At 48.6% G+C, this 16,622-nt stretch overlaps 2 protein-coding genes across 2 annotated transcripts; both read left to right on the forward strand.

Annotated features, from left to right (window-relative positions):
• The first annotated feature begins 1,352 nt into the window (after nucleotides 1-1,352).
• On the forward strand, nucleotides 1,353-5,303 carry LOC307224376 (putative N-acetyltransferase camello). Its single transcript, XM_079991234.1, has 2 exons — nucleotides 1,353-1,453; nucleotides 3,733-5,303. Exon 2 carries the CDS (start codon nucleotides 3,787-3,789, stop codon nucleotides 4,450-4,452), a length of 666 nt encoding a protein of 221 aa, XP_079847360.1. The 5' UTR covers nucleotides 1,353-1,453; nucleotides 3,733-3,786; the 3' UTR covers nucleotides 4,453-5,303.
• Nucleotides 5,304-8,221: 2,918 nt separating this feature from the next.
• On the forward strand, nucleotides 8,222-16,393 carry LOC307224375 (N-acetyltransferase family 8 member 3-like). The gene is made up of 2 exons (XM_079991233.1): nucleotides 8,222-8,727; nucleotides 13,906-16,393. Exon 2 carries the CDS (start codon nucleotides 13,930-13,932, stop codon nucleotides 14,599-14,601), a length of 672 nt encoding a protein of 223 aa, XP_079847359.1. The 5' UTR covers nucleotides 8,222-8,727; nucleotides 13,906-13,929; the 3' UTR covers nucleotides 14,602-16,393.
• The last annotated feature ends 229 nt before the right edge of the window (nucleotides 16,394-16,622 follow it).

A 16,622-nucleotide genomic window follows, 5' to 3' on the forward strand; every position in this document is an offset into this window, starting at 1 on the left:
ACAGCCATTGCACATAGTTTTTATATCCCCTTCCAGTTCCCTCGCCCTTCTTCAAGTCCTGCCCATGAGTTCCTCTGAGCATGAACAGAAAGCTCCTGTCTTGGGACCATTTTTGGACCCTTCCCAGAAAGGGGGTGAGAGGGTTTCAGTGTGTTCCAGTTGTTTCATTCTTGTGCTTTGGCATGGTTCCCGGACAGAAAGCAAGTTGCAATGTGGTTCTTAGCAAGGCCAAAGGCTCTGTGAAAGGCCTGAGAAGACAATGGGCTCTGTTCTCTACCTTGTTGCAATGTTTTTTAGTTACAGCAAGCGGCAGAATGCTTAGCTAATGCTTTTTGTCTTAGAGGAAAATGCAGTTTTAAAATGCTTAAGGCGAAACCTGGCTGGGGGGGAATTCACAAAGAGTTTTTAGGGTTTTTGGGGGGGAACCCTAACTGTTCCCCTTCAGCTGTGGCTCAAAGTCCACTAGGTTCTATACGTCTACTCTGGAGTCATGGCTTTCCTGCCAAGGCACTTAAATAGATTTTGTGTGCACACAAACACACTTCATTCACACGCACACACAAACACAGATATGTGCTGTATGTTCAGCTTGCTTTCCATCCTGTATTTTTATATATATATATATATATATATATATACACACACACACACACACACAAGCATATATTGTGTGCATGTATGTGTTTATATATATATATATACACACACGAACTATATATCTGAATCTATATATTTCAAAGTTATTTATATCACATATACACACACATATACATATTACATATATATATATTTCCATATAGATTTATAGCTCATTTCAGACAAATCTATATCTGCATTTATATATATATATATATTCATATATATATATATATATATATATATATATTTCATGCTCTGGTCCATGGGGTGGACCAGATATTTCATGCTCTGGCGTGCTCTGGTCCAGGGGGTCACGAAGAGTCGGATACGACTAAACGACTAAACAACAACAACAATATATTTCATACATATATATATATATATATATATTCATAAACACACAATATACATATATTAAATATACATTAAAAATTCTCATAGATATTTGTGTGTAAACTTCCAGATATATTTATAGTTCAAATCTATATAGATATGCGCACTTCATATATAAAGATATATAACACAGTAGGTCTCTTAAACTCTATGGTTCCCACCATAGAGAGAGCCGAGCCCTTCCTTTTCCCCCCCCGCGCGCTGATTGGCGGCGGAGTCGGGAGAGCCCGCCCACCGCGGGGAGAGACGAGGCTCCTCCCCTTCCGCCTCCTTCTAAGCCTCCGTCTCTCTGCGCAGTTCTGTGGTCGTGTAATTTTTTTTCCCCGCCCCCTAAGGTCACGTGGTGCTGGGAGGCTCGTCTCCGGAAGCGACGTCATCGCCAGGCGCAGGGTGGCGCGGGGCGTCGCTGCCGGGGGAGAAGGTGAGGCGGCGGGGCCGCGGGGGTTGCTATGGCGACGGGGGTGGGGTGGGGGGGAGGCCCGCCGCCCTCTGGGGTGGGCGAGGGAGGCCGCCTGGAGGGTCAGGCCGGAGGGACCCCCTCAGGCAGCGAAGCCAGCGCTGCCCATGCAGTGGCCGGCCAGGTGGACCCCCAAAATAATGGGGAGCCCCCCCCCAAAAGGCAGGGCCTGAGAGCAGCAGCAACAGCAGCAGCGCTGCCCCCTCTTCCCGTTCCCAGAGGAGTTTCGTCGACTCCAAAAGTGGAAACACAGCACAGCCTTCCTGGCTGCTGCCATTATTATTATTATTATTATTATTATTATTATTATTATACGATACGATAATCTCTACTGTCATTGTCCCATACAGAACAACGAAATTGAAAAAAATCTACATTAGGCATTCAAAAACCAACAAGCCAGCTATCCCAGCCTGGTTAGCCCCCTAAAAACTCTGATACCCCATAATTAAATACAATATACTCACACAGAGACTACCTTAAAGGTAAAGGTAAAGGTACCCCTGCCCGTACGGGCCAGTCTTGACAGACTCTGGGGTTGTGCGCCCATCTCACTCAAGAGGCCAGGGGCCAGCGCTGTCCGGAGACACTTCCGGGTCACGTGGCCAGCGTGACATCGCTGCTCTGGCGAGCCAGAGCCGCACACGGAAACGCCGTTTACCTTCCCGCTGGTAAGCGGTCCCTATTTATCTACTTGCACCCGGAGGTGCTTTCGAACTGCTAGGTTGGCAGGCGCTGGGACCGAGCAGCGGGAGCGCACCCCGCCGCAGGGATTCGAACCGCCGACCTTTCGATCGGCAAGTCCTAGTTGCTGAGGCTTTAACCCACAGCGCCACCTGCGTCCCCCAGAGACTACCTTACACTGCATTTAAAACCAAAATCGCATTATATAATATTATTATTATTATTACTATTACTATCACTATTTCTATTTTATTTGTTTGTTTGTTATTGCATTATAGTTATTAGCCACACCTTGTGCATGACTTGCATTATTTTAAGCAAGCCAACGCATGCGTATATTAAAACCAGGTTTTTTATTTTTAAAAATGTTATGTGTTTTGTGGTGTGTGTTTTTTTAAAAAATGGGTTTTTATGTTGCGAACTGCCCTGAGAGGTAAGGGTAAAGGGCGGTATGCGAATTAATTAAAAGCAAGCTGACTAAAGTAAAAAATGCAAAAAGTGTTGGGGTTATGCACTCCCTCAGTTTGTCCAGTCCTCTTCCAAAGCTATCGCAAGCTGGTTTCCATCAGCAAATCTTTCACCTGTAAGCTTCATGTGATTTGTTGCTATTCCAAATGCAGGATTAACATGGATAACCTAATGATGATTGTGCCAACAAAACAAAACAAAAAACCAGCAGTAGGACCAGACCCTAATGCTGGCACTTGTTTGAGGTACTTCTTAATTAAGACCATTCATCTATCTAGATCAGGGGTAGTCAACCTTTTTATACCTACCGGCCACTAATGCATCTTACTAGATGGTAAAATTTCCTTACCGCCCACCAGCGCTCGATGGAAGGAGGATTCAGCTTGTGCCGTAGAACCCCCTGCCGCCCACCTAAAATCCTTAAGTGCGTGGTAGGAACCAGGTTGACAACTCCTGATCTAAATGCCTTATATTAGGGATGCCGGTGGCGCTGTGGGTTAAACCACAGAGCCTAGTACTTGCTGATCAGAAGGTTGGTGGTTTGAATCCCCACGACAGAGTGAGCTCCCGTTTCTCGGTCCCTGCTCCTGCCAACCTAGTAGTTCAAAAGCACGTTAAAGTGCAAGTAGATAAATAGGTACCACTCCAGCGGGAAGGTAAACGGCATTTCCGTGCGCTGCTCTGGTTCGCCAGAAGCGGCTTAGTCATGCTGCCACATGACCCGGAAGCTGTATGCTGGCTCCCTCGGCCAATAAGGCGAGATGAGCGTCGCAACCCCAGAGTCGGCCATGACTGCACCTAATGGTCAGGGGTCCCTTTACCTTTACTAACATTTTACATTGTAAGCTGCCTTGAGCAAGGTTTGAACTTTGGAAAGGAGGCATACAAATAAATTGTTGACTGATTGTTGACTGTTTGGTAGGTTAGGCTGAGAGGCAACAACCAGCTCCCAGGGTCACCCAGTGAGCTTTGTGGCCAGGTGGGGATTCCAGTGCTATTCTCTTCCAGGTCCTTGTCCAACACTCACATATCTCTCTCTCATATGTGTGTTTGTGTGGTAACAACCTTTCCTTTCTGTTTGTTGATTCTAGTGTTCTCCCACTAGCCTGCCTCCTCCAGTGGTGCCCATCTCTGGCCGGTGCACCATGGCACGTTACCACATCCGCGAGTACCGTCCCGAGGACTACGAGACGGCGCGCGACTTGTTTGCCACAGGGATGAGCGAATATGTGCCCACCCTGTGCGTGCACATGCTGAAGCAGCCCTGGCTAATCCTGCTCCTGGCCTGCACCTTCTGCTTGCTGCTGACCAGCTCCAAATCGCTCCTGCTGCCCATCCTGGCCGTCACCCTGCTCCTGGCCATCGGCCGGCAACTCCTAGGCTACATCTGGTCCATGTACATCGACCACTGCTTGCAGGAGGACCTGCTAGACATCAAGGCTGCTTACCTGGGAGACAAGGACTCCTGTTTCTGGGTGGCTGAGGCAGATGAGTGTGTGGTGGCCATTGTGGGTGCCAGGCCCTCTGAGGAACACGTGGGAGAGCTCATGTTGAAGCGCATGTCAGTTCGGAAGGACTATCGTGGCCTTGGCATTGCCAAGGCCCTCTGCAGGACAGTGATCTCCTTTGCCCGAGAGCATGGCTACCAGTCTGTGGTGCTGAACACCCTCATGGTGCAGCATGAGGCCCGCGCCATGTACGAGGGCGTCGGCTTCCGCATGTACCACCACTATGTCCTGCCCACTATCTACGGCAGGTTGGCCAACTGCACCGTTTCCAAGTATCGCTATGATATCCCCTCCGTGGACTGAGGAGGGAAACTGGGGAGTGGTCATGGTGTCTGCCTGGGTCTGGTCTTTCATCCCATTTGTCCCTTGGGCATTTGGTGCTGTTGATTACGTGGTGCCAAGAGATTTGGAAGTGGTTTGTTCTGGTGCTGAGCAAAGGGGTGTCTCCTTTCGGACTTTTCCAGTTTGCTGCAGAGGGCACTTGACAGCCAAGTTTCAAGGAATTCTAGTAATGAAGGAAACCGTAACTAGTAATATTTCCAAAAGGATCCTTTCCTTTTTGCTTCCAAGGTGCTTGTAAGAAAATGGGAGTCCTGGTTTGGAAGGGGTGTGTGGCTTTACAGGACTTGAGTTTTCATTACTGGAGAAAGTGGGCTTCTCTGGTGGCCTCATCTCAGCACTTCTGAACTTGCACAGAAGCCGCTCTTTGCCTTGTTCCTTGAGAGGACTGTTGCTGGCCCAAGTGGCAAGCAACCGGCCCAAGAGCCAGAGTGCCAGAAGAGACTATTGCTGCTGTCACAAGGGCCTTTGTTCTTTTCTTTTTTGCCTTCTGGGATGGGCTCAGGCCATACAGCACATTGAGCTCTGCGTCCGACTAAAGGTGCAGGAAATTCATTCTTCGTGCTCTTCAATGCAACCCAAATGCTGCTGTTTTCAGATGGAACATAACCTCTTAACTACATTCATTTGAACTAGCTTAATAACTCCAGCAGTTGGCAGAGATCTGTGTCTCTGGCGTGTCCTTTGAGATGTGATCCTACCTGAGGGGATAATGCTTTTCCTTCTTTGCGTTCCCTACATTATGGCCACAAAATTATGACTACTGTTTCTATAAACCAAGGGCCAAGAATAAATCTCTCTGATACATTTGTACAGGGGAATGTTCTCGCAAGTTTTTCTGCCAAAACAATAATAGCAGTAATTTATCATTTATATGCTGCCCTTCTGACTGGGTTGCCCTAGCCACTCTGGGTGGCTTCCAACAAAAAAAACAGTAAAAGCACAATACAGTGGTACCTTGGTTCTCAAACTTAATCCATTCCGTTCCAAAACCTATCTAACAAGACTACTGATTCATAAAATGAAAACAATAAACAATGTACTGCAGTCACACAATCAGCAGCTGAACTGGGTTCCACACAGAACAGAAACCGGGTTCCAGGCAAAAACAAAAATGCAAAATAAATAGCAAAAACACTAGGGTTGGTGTCAGGGTTACTGTAACGCACAAAACGGAAGTGTGGCACTCAGATCAGAAGTGTAACACTCAAAACTGAGCACGTTTGGTTTCCGAAAAAGGCTTGCAAACCGGAACACTTACTACTGGGTTTGCAGTGTTTGGGTTCCAAGTTGTTTGAGTACCAAGGCATTTGAGAACCAAGGTAGCACTGTACAACATTACGCACTAAAAACTTCTCTGAACAGGGCTGCCTCCAGATGTCTTCTAAAAATCACATAGCTGTTTATCTGTTTCACATCTGCAGAGAGGGTGTTCCACATGGCAGGTGCAACTACCGAGAAGGCCCTTTGCCTGGTTCCTTGTAACCTCATCTTTTGCAAAGAGGGAACCACCAGAAGGCCCTTGGAGCTGGATCTCAGTGTCTAGGCTGGACGATTGGGGTGGAGATGCTCTTTTAGGTATACATGGCCAAACCATTTAGGGCTTTAAAGGTCAGCACCAACACTTCAGTTTGTGCTCGGAAACACACTAGGAGCCAATGTAGTTCTTTTAGGACTGGTGTTATATAGTTCCTGCGGGTGCTCCCAGTCGCCAGTCTAGCTGCCACATTCTGGATTAGTTGTAGTCGCCTTCAAAGGTAGCCCCATGTAGAGCGCAGTGAATTCTCGAAAAAGCAAGACCCTTCTGTTAGCCTTGTGGTTGCTCTAGAAAAAGGGCAAGAAACAAGAACTGTAGAGTTGGAAGGGACCCCAAGGGTCATCTAGACCAACCCCCTGCAGTGCAGGAATCTCAACTAAAGCATCCACTGCAGATGGCCAGCCAACCTCTGCTTAAAAACCTCCAAGGAAGGAGAGGGAGTCCATTCTACTGTCAAGCAGCTCTTGCTGTTAGAATGTTCTTCCTTATGTTTAGTCGGAATCTCTTTGTTTCTTGAAGCCGTTGGTCCAAATCTTACCCTCCAGAGCAGGAGAAAACAAGCTTGATCCCTCTACCATGTGGTCCCTTTATCTCAATACAGTCTACACTGACTGGCAGGGGTTCTTCATGATTTCAGAAAGGAGCCTTGCCTAGCACCAGGACCTTTTTCATGAAATGCAGATGTTCCACCACTGAGCCAAGTGCCTTCCTGTCATAACTGTGTTTCAGGGCAAGGGGAAGGCTGTATATATATACACCTGCTTGCCTGCTCACTACCCAAAGTGAGGGGTCACAACACACTCTGCAAGACACCTGCTTGCCTGCTCACTATCAATGGGTTGGAGACAAGGAAAGAAGAAGAGGACTCAAAACAAACAAAGTCTTGCAGTGTGTCTCCTTGCCCCACAACAGAAGACTCCTAGAGCAGTTTGGGTCTCAGGTGGGTGGGTACTTTGGGGGTGGGAGGGAAAGGAAAGCAACTGCCCCCCCCCACTTTGTGTGTGTGTGTGTGTGTGTGTGTGTGTGTGTGTGTGTGTGTAAGAGAGAGAGAGAGAGATGTGTTGTGCATCAACCGGACCCAAGTAAAATGGTCGCCACCTGTATTTTAAAGATCTAAGAGCCTATATTTCCACATTTTGCTGTATGTTTTGTGATTCTAAATCTCTGCTGGGCTTCTCTCGCCAGCGAATACTTCCGCCAAACCTTGTTCTTGCCATCCAGGAATTCTCCTTTCTATACACTTACATTTTGCACCAACAAAACTAACAGTGACAGGACTCCCACCTGCCACCAGGTGGAACAAGATGGAAGCCCTGAACAAGAGAGTCCCCAAACTTTTATTAGCTGCTAATCCCCATGTTACACCCACTCCAACTACATCATGGTTACATCATGAAAGGGGAGGTCTGGTGGAAGTAATCTGAGCAACCTGGACCCTGCCCCATGGTTCCCCTTGCCCTCCACCAAACACCCATCAAGTGTAACAAAAGAGATATTTACATTTCCCTGTTTCCCAGCCAAGTTAATCACACCCTTTTGTCTTCATCTGGGTTTGTTATTTCTGGAAAGGCTACCTGTCTGGCACTCAGGTACAGTGGTGCCCCGCAAGACGAATGCCTCGCAAGACGGAAAACTTGCTAGACGAAAGAGTTTTCCGTTTTGGAGGTGCTTCACAAAACGAATTTCCTATGGGCTTGCTTCACAAGGCGAAAATGTCTTGCGAGTTCCTGCGGGTTTTTTTTCCTTCCCCCCCCCCTTTTTCCTAAGCCGCTAAGCCACTTATCTGCTTATCCGCTAAGCCGCTAAAAGCCGCTATACCGCTAAGCCGTCAATGGGCTTGCTTCGCAAGACGAAAAAACCGCTAGACGAAGTGACTCGCGGAACGGATTCTTTTCGTGTTGCGAGGCACCACTGTATCAGGATGCCAGGAATTATCACTCAGGCAGAGGGGCTGCTGAGTAGCTGAGCTCACAGGTCTATATGAATTTCTGAAGTTTTCCCTGTGAGCCAGTACATAGAGACATTGATCAGTGAATTCTTACATTTGGTATCGTGCAGCAAAGGCCCTTTGAGTAGACAGGAAGAAACTGTGATGAATTGTTTTGTGGGGACAAATCACAAAAGTGATTGTGCTGATTTTCGTAGTGGGCTTCATGTGCATGATATCTGCTGGAGGAGCAAACACCCCCAATCTGTACATAAATTCCTGCAACAGTTGTAACACCTTGAGCTTGGCCAGGTAGCAAGCAGATAGACCACCAGTGCATACCTCTGTGAGCTTTGAGCAAACGAAGGCACCCAGATGGCCTTTTTCCACCTTAAAAGCTTCAAGGGAGGAACTTCCACATCCTCTTGAAAACACATCAGCTTTGCTGCTCAGCTGCCCTTCTCACTGATTGCAATGGAGGCAGGGAGGCTGTGATGCGTGCAGTGGGTGGAATCTGGCATCAGAGCACCCTGCAGGGGCTGATGCGTGGGGAAGGATCCCTGCTTGCCTGGAGGAGAAGGCTGGATCTCTGCCTTGAGCTTGCGTGCAGCCTGCTTTCTGGTTGGCTGCTCCCGGAGGAGGAGGAGGAAGAGGAGGAGAATCGCTCAGTGGCAGCTGCCCAGCTTGCAAAACCAAGCTGCAGGCAGGTTAAGGGAGAAGGGAGAAGGCGGATTGGAGGTCCTGCGATCAGGACTGCTCACACACCTGGCAGCAGGTAAGAGAGAGAGAGGTGTGTGTGTGCACTGGAGGTATCAGGGCTGAGAGTGTTCCACATAAGCAAAGCCTGCTGGACCAGGACAGCACATAGCTGTCAACCTTCCCTTTTTGCGGGAAATTCCCTTATTCCAGCGCCGTTTCCCGCTGCTTCCCGCTGCTATCCTGGATTGTTAGATATCCCGTAGACTGTCCCTGGGAAAGGTGAGGCTACTGATCCCTTATTTTCGAGTTTAAAGGTAAAGGTAAAGGGACCCCTGACCATTAGGTCCAGTCGTGGCTGACTCTGGGGTTGCGGCGCTCATCTCGCTTTACTGGCTGAGGGAGCCGGCATACAGCTTCCGGGTCATGTGGCCAGTATGACTAAGCCACTTCTGGCGAACCAGAGCAGCGCACGGAAACGCCGTTTACCTTCCTGCCAGAGCGGTACCTATTTATCTACTTGCACTTTGACGTGCTTTCGAACTGCTAGGTTGGCAGGAGCAGGGACCGAGCAACCAGAGCTCACCCCGTCCCGGGGATTTGAACCACTGACCTTCTGATCGGCAAATCCTAGGCTCCGATTTAACCCACAGCGCCACCCACGTCCCTCTATTTTCAAGGCTGCTGGTCCCTTGTTTTCAAATCTGAAAGTTGACAGCTATGGGCCAGTATCCCACCGAGGCCAGCATCCTAGGTGGCCAACCAGATGCCCATAGGAGGAGTAGGAAACCCTGAGGCGGCCTCAGGTTCAAATCCCGAGTCTCCTATTAAAAAGGTGAGATATAAATGCAATACAGTGACCAGAGACGCGCTTTGCATGCTTAGGGTCCCTTGTTTCATGCCTGTGGCATCCCAAGCGAGAGAAACTTGGCTGCAGCACAGCCTGGCCTCCACTGCACAAAAGGGGTAAAGCTTCTGGAATTGCAAATGACACAGCAATAAACCAACCACAAAATGACTCAAAGCCGCCCAGCCTAATCCTGGCAAATGGGGGAGGGGGGAGCGTAGGGAGCAAAGTCTTCTAGCTGCAATGGAATGCAAGAGTAATCTGATCTTGAAGGGGGGGAAGGGGGGGAAAGGGTGTCCTCCCTACCCATCTTAGTTTCTCGTCTTGCATGCCACCAACAGATTACTGTATTTTTTGCTCTATAAGACTCACTTTTTCTCTCCTAAAAAGTAAGGGGAAATGTGTGTCCGTCTTATGGAGCGAATGCAGGCTGCACAGCTATCCCAGAAGCCAGAACAGCAAGAGGGATCGCTGCTTTCGCTGCACAGCAATCCCTATTGTTGTTCTGGATTCTGAGATTCAGAATATTTTTTTTTCTTGTTTTCCTCTTCCAAAAACTAGGTGTGTCTCATGGTCCGGTGCATCTTATAGAGCGAAAAATACGGTACTTTGGGTACCCCCCCTGCCAGTAAATAAAGTTTAATATTTAACCAACTGCTCCTCTGGGTCTCCTTCTGGGCTGTGCCAAAAGGTTTCTTGTTGACCACTCTCAAAGCACCTCCAGTTTGTTTCCATTTCAAATAATCATCATCATCTATTTTAAAATTAATAGTTTGCTTTTAGGGAGGGGGGGTCTGGCTCCGACTGCTACCCCACCAAAAACTTTTTAGCAGTCCCCCCCTCACCAAAATGTATCCATAAAAAATGAGTTTTGTGACACCACCCAAAATGTGTGTGTCCTCCCCCCCCCCTTTTCTTTTAAGGGATTGAAAATACTGGAGGTGATTGGATGGTCTTTTGCAAAGCAACTTTAAGAACTGGAGTTATTGCCCTACCCAGTTTTGCTCACCACTTGGGCTACTTTGACATGAACCTGCCCTCCACTCAAGAGTTTGCCATGGGTCTTGGTGGTCCCAAGCACCCAAAAGTCTACCCACTCCCTGAATAGACTGTCCTATTGGCATCTGTCTGTTTTGGGTGATGATGGAGGAGTGTGCTGTTTTTAGATATCTGGCTTTAGAGCCGTGCTTCTCAATGTATTTGGGATTGCGTGGCGAGTTCCCGCCCCCCACCAGGGTAAATAAAGACACGAGACACCATAATTTAAGGTTAATTGGGTGAATTAGGCCACAACTTTATTGAATTCAGGAATGAGAGGCATTGGCTTAGGCATTTGTCCTAACGACTATCCGGCTCCAGCCCGTTTGCTGGAGACGCAGGGAAGGGATAACCTTATATCGGGGGAGTCTCCTGCCGAGGCACGTCGACTAGGAGCTCCCCCGGGTCACCGCTCTGGGGCGTGCCTTTGGCCCACACCTCCATAGGCTTCGGACAGGGCCACGCCCCCCGGAGTCCTTTAACGGACCACCCTTTGCTCGCTGGGGGGAGGTGATGGCGTTCCTCCCCCCCCCCACACATCCTCTTAACCCCTTCTTACCAATGCCTACCGCCAATGCCGAAAAGTTGTGACGAGTTGCTATGAGGTAGGCGAAAAACCAAAAAGCCAGAAATCGCCAATTGGGAAAAATTCCTACCATGCCCCTTGCGGCGACAGACCGAAGTCCATAGCAAAGTCAAAGACCTACCTAAGCCTAGTTAAAGGGAGGGGAGGGTGGGAAAACGTGGGGGTGAGCCGGCGAAAAGAGGGCGAGCCCCCTCCGCGCCGGCCCTAAATAGGGCAGGCCATGCCCCCCAGCCAGCCAGCTGATTGGCTGGCTGGGGGGGGGGGCAGACCCGACCGGGATTCTCCTGCTCTCGCGGGGGCTGGGACCAGCCCCCGCTCACGTGGGGTGGGCGTGAAGCCCGCAACCCCACCTCCTGGGGCAGGCCGGAAGTGGCTATACTAAAACCCACTCCCAGTGGCCTCCCACCCGACCCTGTCAAAAGCATTATTCTGAATAGCAGCTTGCAAGACGCACTAAGGAAGAGAATAACCCAATAAAGTTCAAAGCTGTCACAGCTAATTGCACCTTTGTTAGGGGTGCCATACATCCAGAATTTCCCGGACATACATGGAATACTGCAGTCGGAAGCAGTGTCTGGGCAGAAATCAGATAAATGTCCGGGGAAATCTGGATGTATGGCAACCCATGTCTGCAGTGTTTTATTTGCTGCCAATTTTTTGAAGTTCATTTAAACTTTGGGCAAAAAAAATAAAATAGCTCAACAACTCTTGTGTCCGGATTTTTTCACTCTTTGAAATATGGCAACCCTTCCTTTGTTCAAAATCCAATTGAAGCTCATTAGTTTAATTAGTTCAACAAAACTGATGAACTTGATCCAGGGATGTCAGCTTTTCAAAGTCTGATAGTCATTTATGCCTCCATGATACATGACAAGATAAAAAAAAGATGTTTAAAATGAGTTTATCAAAACGGCCCAAAGCATTTCTGTTAGGGATTATAGAGGCAGAAATCCCACCCCCATCAAAATAAAAATGTTGAAGTTATTTATGTAAGAATAGCAGCTAGGAATTTATACGTGCAGAAATGGAACAAAGAAAATGGTTAAGTAAGATATACAGAACTGGCAAATTTAACAGCAAAATTAAGAGAGCCTAATGATGAGTGTTTTATGGAAGAATTGATTGCTTTTTCAGACTATTTTAAAGAATTACAATAGTACAATGAACTCGTGAGCAGGATTTGAGCTATGAGCAACAGAAGTAATTAGATTATAAAATTGTGGTTATGATTCGGTAGATTGAAAATAGGGTGCAGAAGGGGAGAAACAACAACTCTGGGAAAAGGCGTGGGAAGTTGACAAAAATAAAAGACGAAATTGTGTTATGACCGTTTGTGCTAAAAATGTTGAAACTTAATACAATACAATTGAAAAAAGTAATTTATGCCTCCGACGTCCCCCATGTCTCTTTCTGCCCCCCCCCCCAGGTAGTAATAATAATAATAATAATAATAATAATAATAATAATAATAATAAATTTTATTTATACTCCACCCTACCCAGCCAAGACCAGGCTCAGGGTGGCTAACTCCAAGTATAAAAACAATTGATTAAAATACAACTTGAAAACAAGATTAAAGTACAACATTAAAATGCAGCCTCATTTCAGTAGAAACTCAAATCAAAAACTTTTTGGGGATGAAAACATCAAATCTTCACCAAGGCCAACTATCCATACTGGTCCTACGTGGGCCAGAAAAAAGCCAGGGAAGTCCCCAAATAGGATTTCCATCACAGAAGGAGAAAGGAAAAAGGAAACGATGCCTTAACCAAAATGGTCCAAGGCCTGGAAACGATGCCTTATGAGGAACGGCTAAGGGAGCTGGGCATGTTTAGCCTGGAGAAGAGGAGGTTAGGGGGTGATATGATAGCCATGTTCAAATATATAAAAGGATGTCACATAGAGGAGGGAGAAAGGTTGTTTTCTGCTGCTCCAGAGAAGCGGACAAGGAGCAATGGTTCCAAACTACAAGATTCCACCTAAACATTAGGAAGAACTTCCTGACAGTAAGAGCTGTTTGACAGTGGAATTTGCTGCCAAGGAGTGTGGTGGAGTCTCCTTCTTTGGAGGTCTTTAAGCAGAGGCTTGACATCCATATGTCAGGAGAGCTCTGATGGTGTTTCCTGCTTGGCAGGGGGTTGGACTCGATGGCCCTTGTGGTCTCTTCCAACCCTATGATTCTAGGATTCTACGAAAGAGGGGGAGGGGATCAAGTTGATTCCAAGCCAAAGGCCAGGCAGAACAACCCTGTCTTACAGGCCCTGCGGAAAGAAATCAGATCCCTCAGGGCCCAGGTCTCAAGAGACAGAGCGTTCCACCAGGCTGGGGCCAGTGTTGAAAATGTCCTGCCTCTTGTTGAGGCTAATCTGACTTCCTTAGGGCCCGGGACCTCTGGGGTGTTGCTATTTATGGACCTTAAGGTCCTCCGTGAGGCATACCAGGAGAGGCAGTCCCGTAGGTATGAGGGTCCTAGGCCGTGAAGAGCTTTAAAGGTCAAAACCAGCACCTTGAACCTGATCCTGTACTCCACTGGGAGCCAGTGCAGCTGAAAAAGCACTGGGTGAATATGCTCCCATGGCAGAGACCCCGTGAGGAGCCTCGCTGCAGCATTCTGCACCCGCTGGAGTTTCTGGGTCAGCTTCAAGGGCAGCCCCGCGTAGAGCGAATTACAGTAGTCCCACTGCCCCCAAGAGGGATTGCCAATTTAGAGGCTCCCCCAAACTGCTTGAAACGAGCAATTAGTCCCACCCCAGGAAATCCGACAAGCCGTTTGTTCTGTTTTCCAGGGAGACGAGGAAGGCAAATTCAAGATGGGCGAGTACCACATTCGCAGGTTTGAAGATCGGGACTACGAAGCCGCCCGCACGATATTCTCTCGGGGGATCAACGAACATGCTCCTGCAGGTTTCCGGCATGTTCTCTCTTGCCCACAGACCCACCTGTTGCTCCTGGGTGCGCTCCTCGCAACCTACCTGGGCACCTATTCCCTTCTCCTTTCCCTCGGTGTCGTGGCTGCCCTGTTGGCCGTGGGCTGGATTTTCACAAAGCGCCTCTGGGCGGACTATGTTCACGAGGCCCTCGCCACAGACATGAAGGACATCCGCCAAACCTACCTGGTGCCCAAAGACTGCAGCTTCTGGGTGGTGGAGGCCGGAGGCGAAGTGGCGGGCATCGTCGCCGCCACCCACCCAGAAAACCCATCCCTGCGCGGCAGGGCACTGGAGCTGAAACGCATGTCTGTGGCAAAGGAGCACCGGGGCCACGGGCTTGGCAAGGCTCTCACCAGGAAAGTTCTCCTCTTCGCCCAGGAGCACGGGTACAAGGAGGTGGTTCTGGGCACCTCCATGGCGCAGGTGGCGGCCCATCGGACGTACGAGGGCATGGGCTTTCGCAAAGTCAAAGAGATATGCCCCAATACCCTCTGTAAGCTGCTGAGGTTCTACATCTACATCTACCGCTACGAGATCGGAGGATCTCGCTGACACCGGCAACCCAGAGGGGAGCTGCCTGGCCTCATGGAGGAAGAGATTATGGCCTGTTTGCAGACAGGAGCCAACTAGGGAGGAGGGAGAAAGAATGTTGATCCGATGAGCCTTAAAAGTGAGCCTACCTAATGTGCACTGATTTGCCAGAGATGCACATACTAGCAACTGTTAGCGAAAATAACCAGGGATTTTTCTCAGTTGGAACTCACCAGAACTCAGCTCCAGCACATTTCAGGTGGATGCCATTTCCATTACAAGAGAACAAGAGTTCCTGGTGAGTTCTGGCACCTCTTTTTCAAGAATAATAGCACTGAAGAAAACCATACAGAAATGCCTTCCGATTTTGCTTTGCCAAAAATGTGTATATTAGGGAGAGATTCGCAGCAGAATGCTAGTGAATTTTCAAGAGGATTTCACAATGAATGAATGAATGTGCAAACTGGATATGCCGAGAACTGATGACTGGGGAAATGAAATGAAATACTTTATTGTCACTTGTACAACTTGTATACAGTGAGATTACATGAGCACCCCCCACTCAGCTCTCTTTGTCTTAATTCCCCTCGTTTACTGACGCACACCCACCAAACCTGAAAGTCAGTTGCTCTGTTGTTATCTTTCCTTTCAGCAGCCTAACAGCCCACGGATAGAAGCTGTTCTTTACCCTGTTGGTGCGACTAATCCTGCTTCTATATCTTCTGCCCAAGGGCAGGAGATCAAGAAAGTGCCGGCCAGGGTGTGAATCATGCCTGAGAATTTTCCTCACTCTCCTGAGGCAACGTTCTTCCGCTATTTCATCCAGTAGATTCTCGGGACAGCCCATAATATCTTGTGCTGTATTCACCACCCTCTGTAGGCACTTCCTATCAGTGGATATCAAACCAGCGTACCACACCGTGATGCAGTATGAAGGGACACTTTCTATTGTGGACCGGTAGAAGGAGATCATCAAATCCTGACTGACATCGTTCTTCCACAATACTCTGAGGAGATGGAGTGTCTGTTGGGCTTTCTTAACCACCTGGGTTGTATTGATTTTCCAAGTAAGGTCTTCACTGAGATAAACTCCTAGGAATTTAAAGGAAGAGACTCTCTCCGCACAGCCCTCCCCAATGTACAGCGGGGCTAGTTCTCCTCTCTTCCTCAGAAAGTCCAACACCATCTCCTTTGTCTTGCTGATATTAAGGTGCAAGTTGTTCCCTAGGCACCATGTAGATGTTAGACTCAAACTGACATATTTCATGGACTGGTTGGACACACAGAAATAGTGGGAGGAACCAGCCGGGGAACCCCCAAGGGAAGAGGGCTCAGAGCCCAGGGATTGGCAATGGGAAGACCGTAAGAGGTCAGAGGGAGATGGGGAGAAGAGGAGGTGTCGGACGCTGAGGAGGCAACAGGGCTTAGTGAGCGGGGAGAGTCTGTGGCAGAGAGAAGACCAGACTCAGTGGCAGAAGCTGAAGCAGGCAAGGGGAAGAGGGAGGCCAAGAGGCAGAGATGAGGCAGAGCCACAGGTGTCTCCCCCTCCTTCTGAGACAAGCTCCCCTCCCCACTGGTCTCCTAGGAGAGGTGTGAAAAGGGTTGAGAAGTGGGCAATGTGCAGGCGCAGTCTCTGATTGCTTGGAAAATACCCTGGAGAGGAAGAAACTTAAGACAGCCGTGGGGAAGTCAGGACCTTCAGTGTCAGCAACTGCTTCATGGGGTCAGGAGCTGCCGGAGATGAGTTGCTGTGCTCATTAGGTCTGACACTCCTGCACAGATCCAGTTTTTGCTAATAAAGTATTAACTCCCAGTTGCTCAGTTTGCTCTTTTCAGAGTCAAGGCCGGCGCTTGGTACTGTATACCTGGAGGAGCGTCTCCACCCCCATCATTTTGCCCGGACACTGAGATCCAGCTCCAAGGGCCTTCTGGCGGTTCCCTCATTGCGAGAAGTGAGGTTACAGGGAACCAGACAAAGGGCCTTCTTGGTAGTGGCACCTGCCCTGTGGAATGCCTTCCCTTCAGATGTGAAGGAAATAAGC

This window comes from Podarcis cretensis (assembly GCF_951804945.1).
Source record: "Podarcis cretensis genome assembly, chromosome: 9".
NCBI lineage: Eukaryota > Metazoa > Chordata > Lepidosauria > Squamata > Lacertidae > Podarcis > Podarcis cretensis.

Coding starts and splice junctions, on each gene's coding strand:
- LOC307224376 (XM_079991234.1), top strand. CDS start 3,787: ATGGCACGTTACCACATCCGCGAGTACCGTCCCGAGGACTACGAGACG.
- LOC307224375 (XM_079991233.1), top strand. CDS start 13,930: ATGGGCGAGTACCACATTCGCAGGTTTGAAGATCGGGACTACGAAGCC.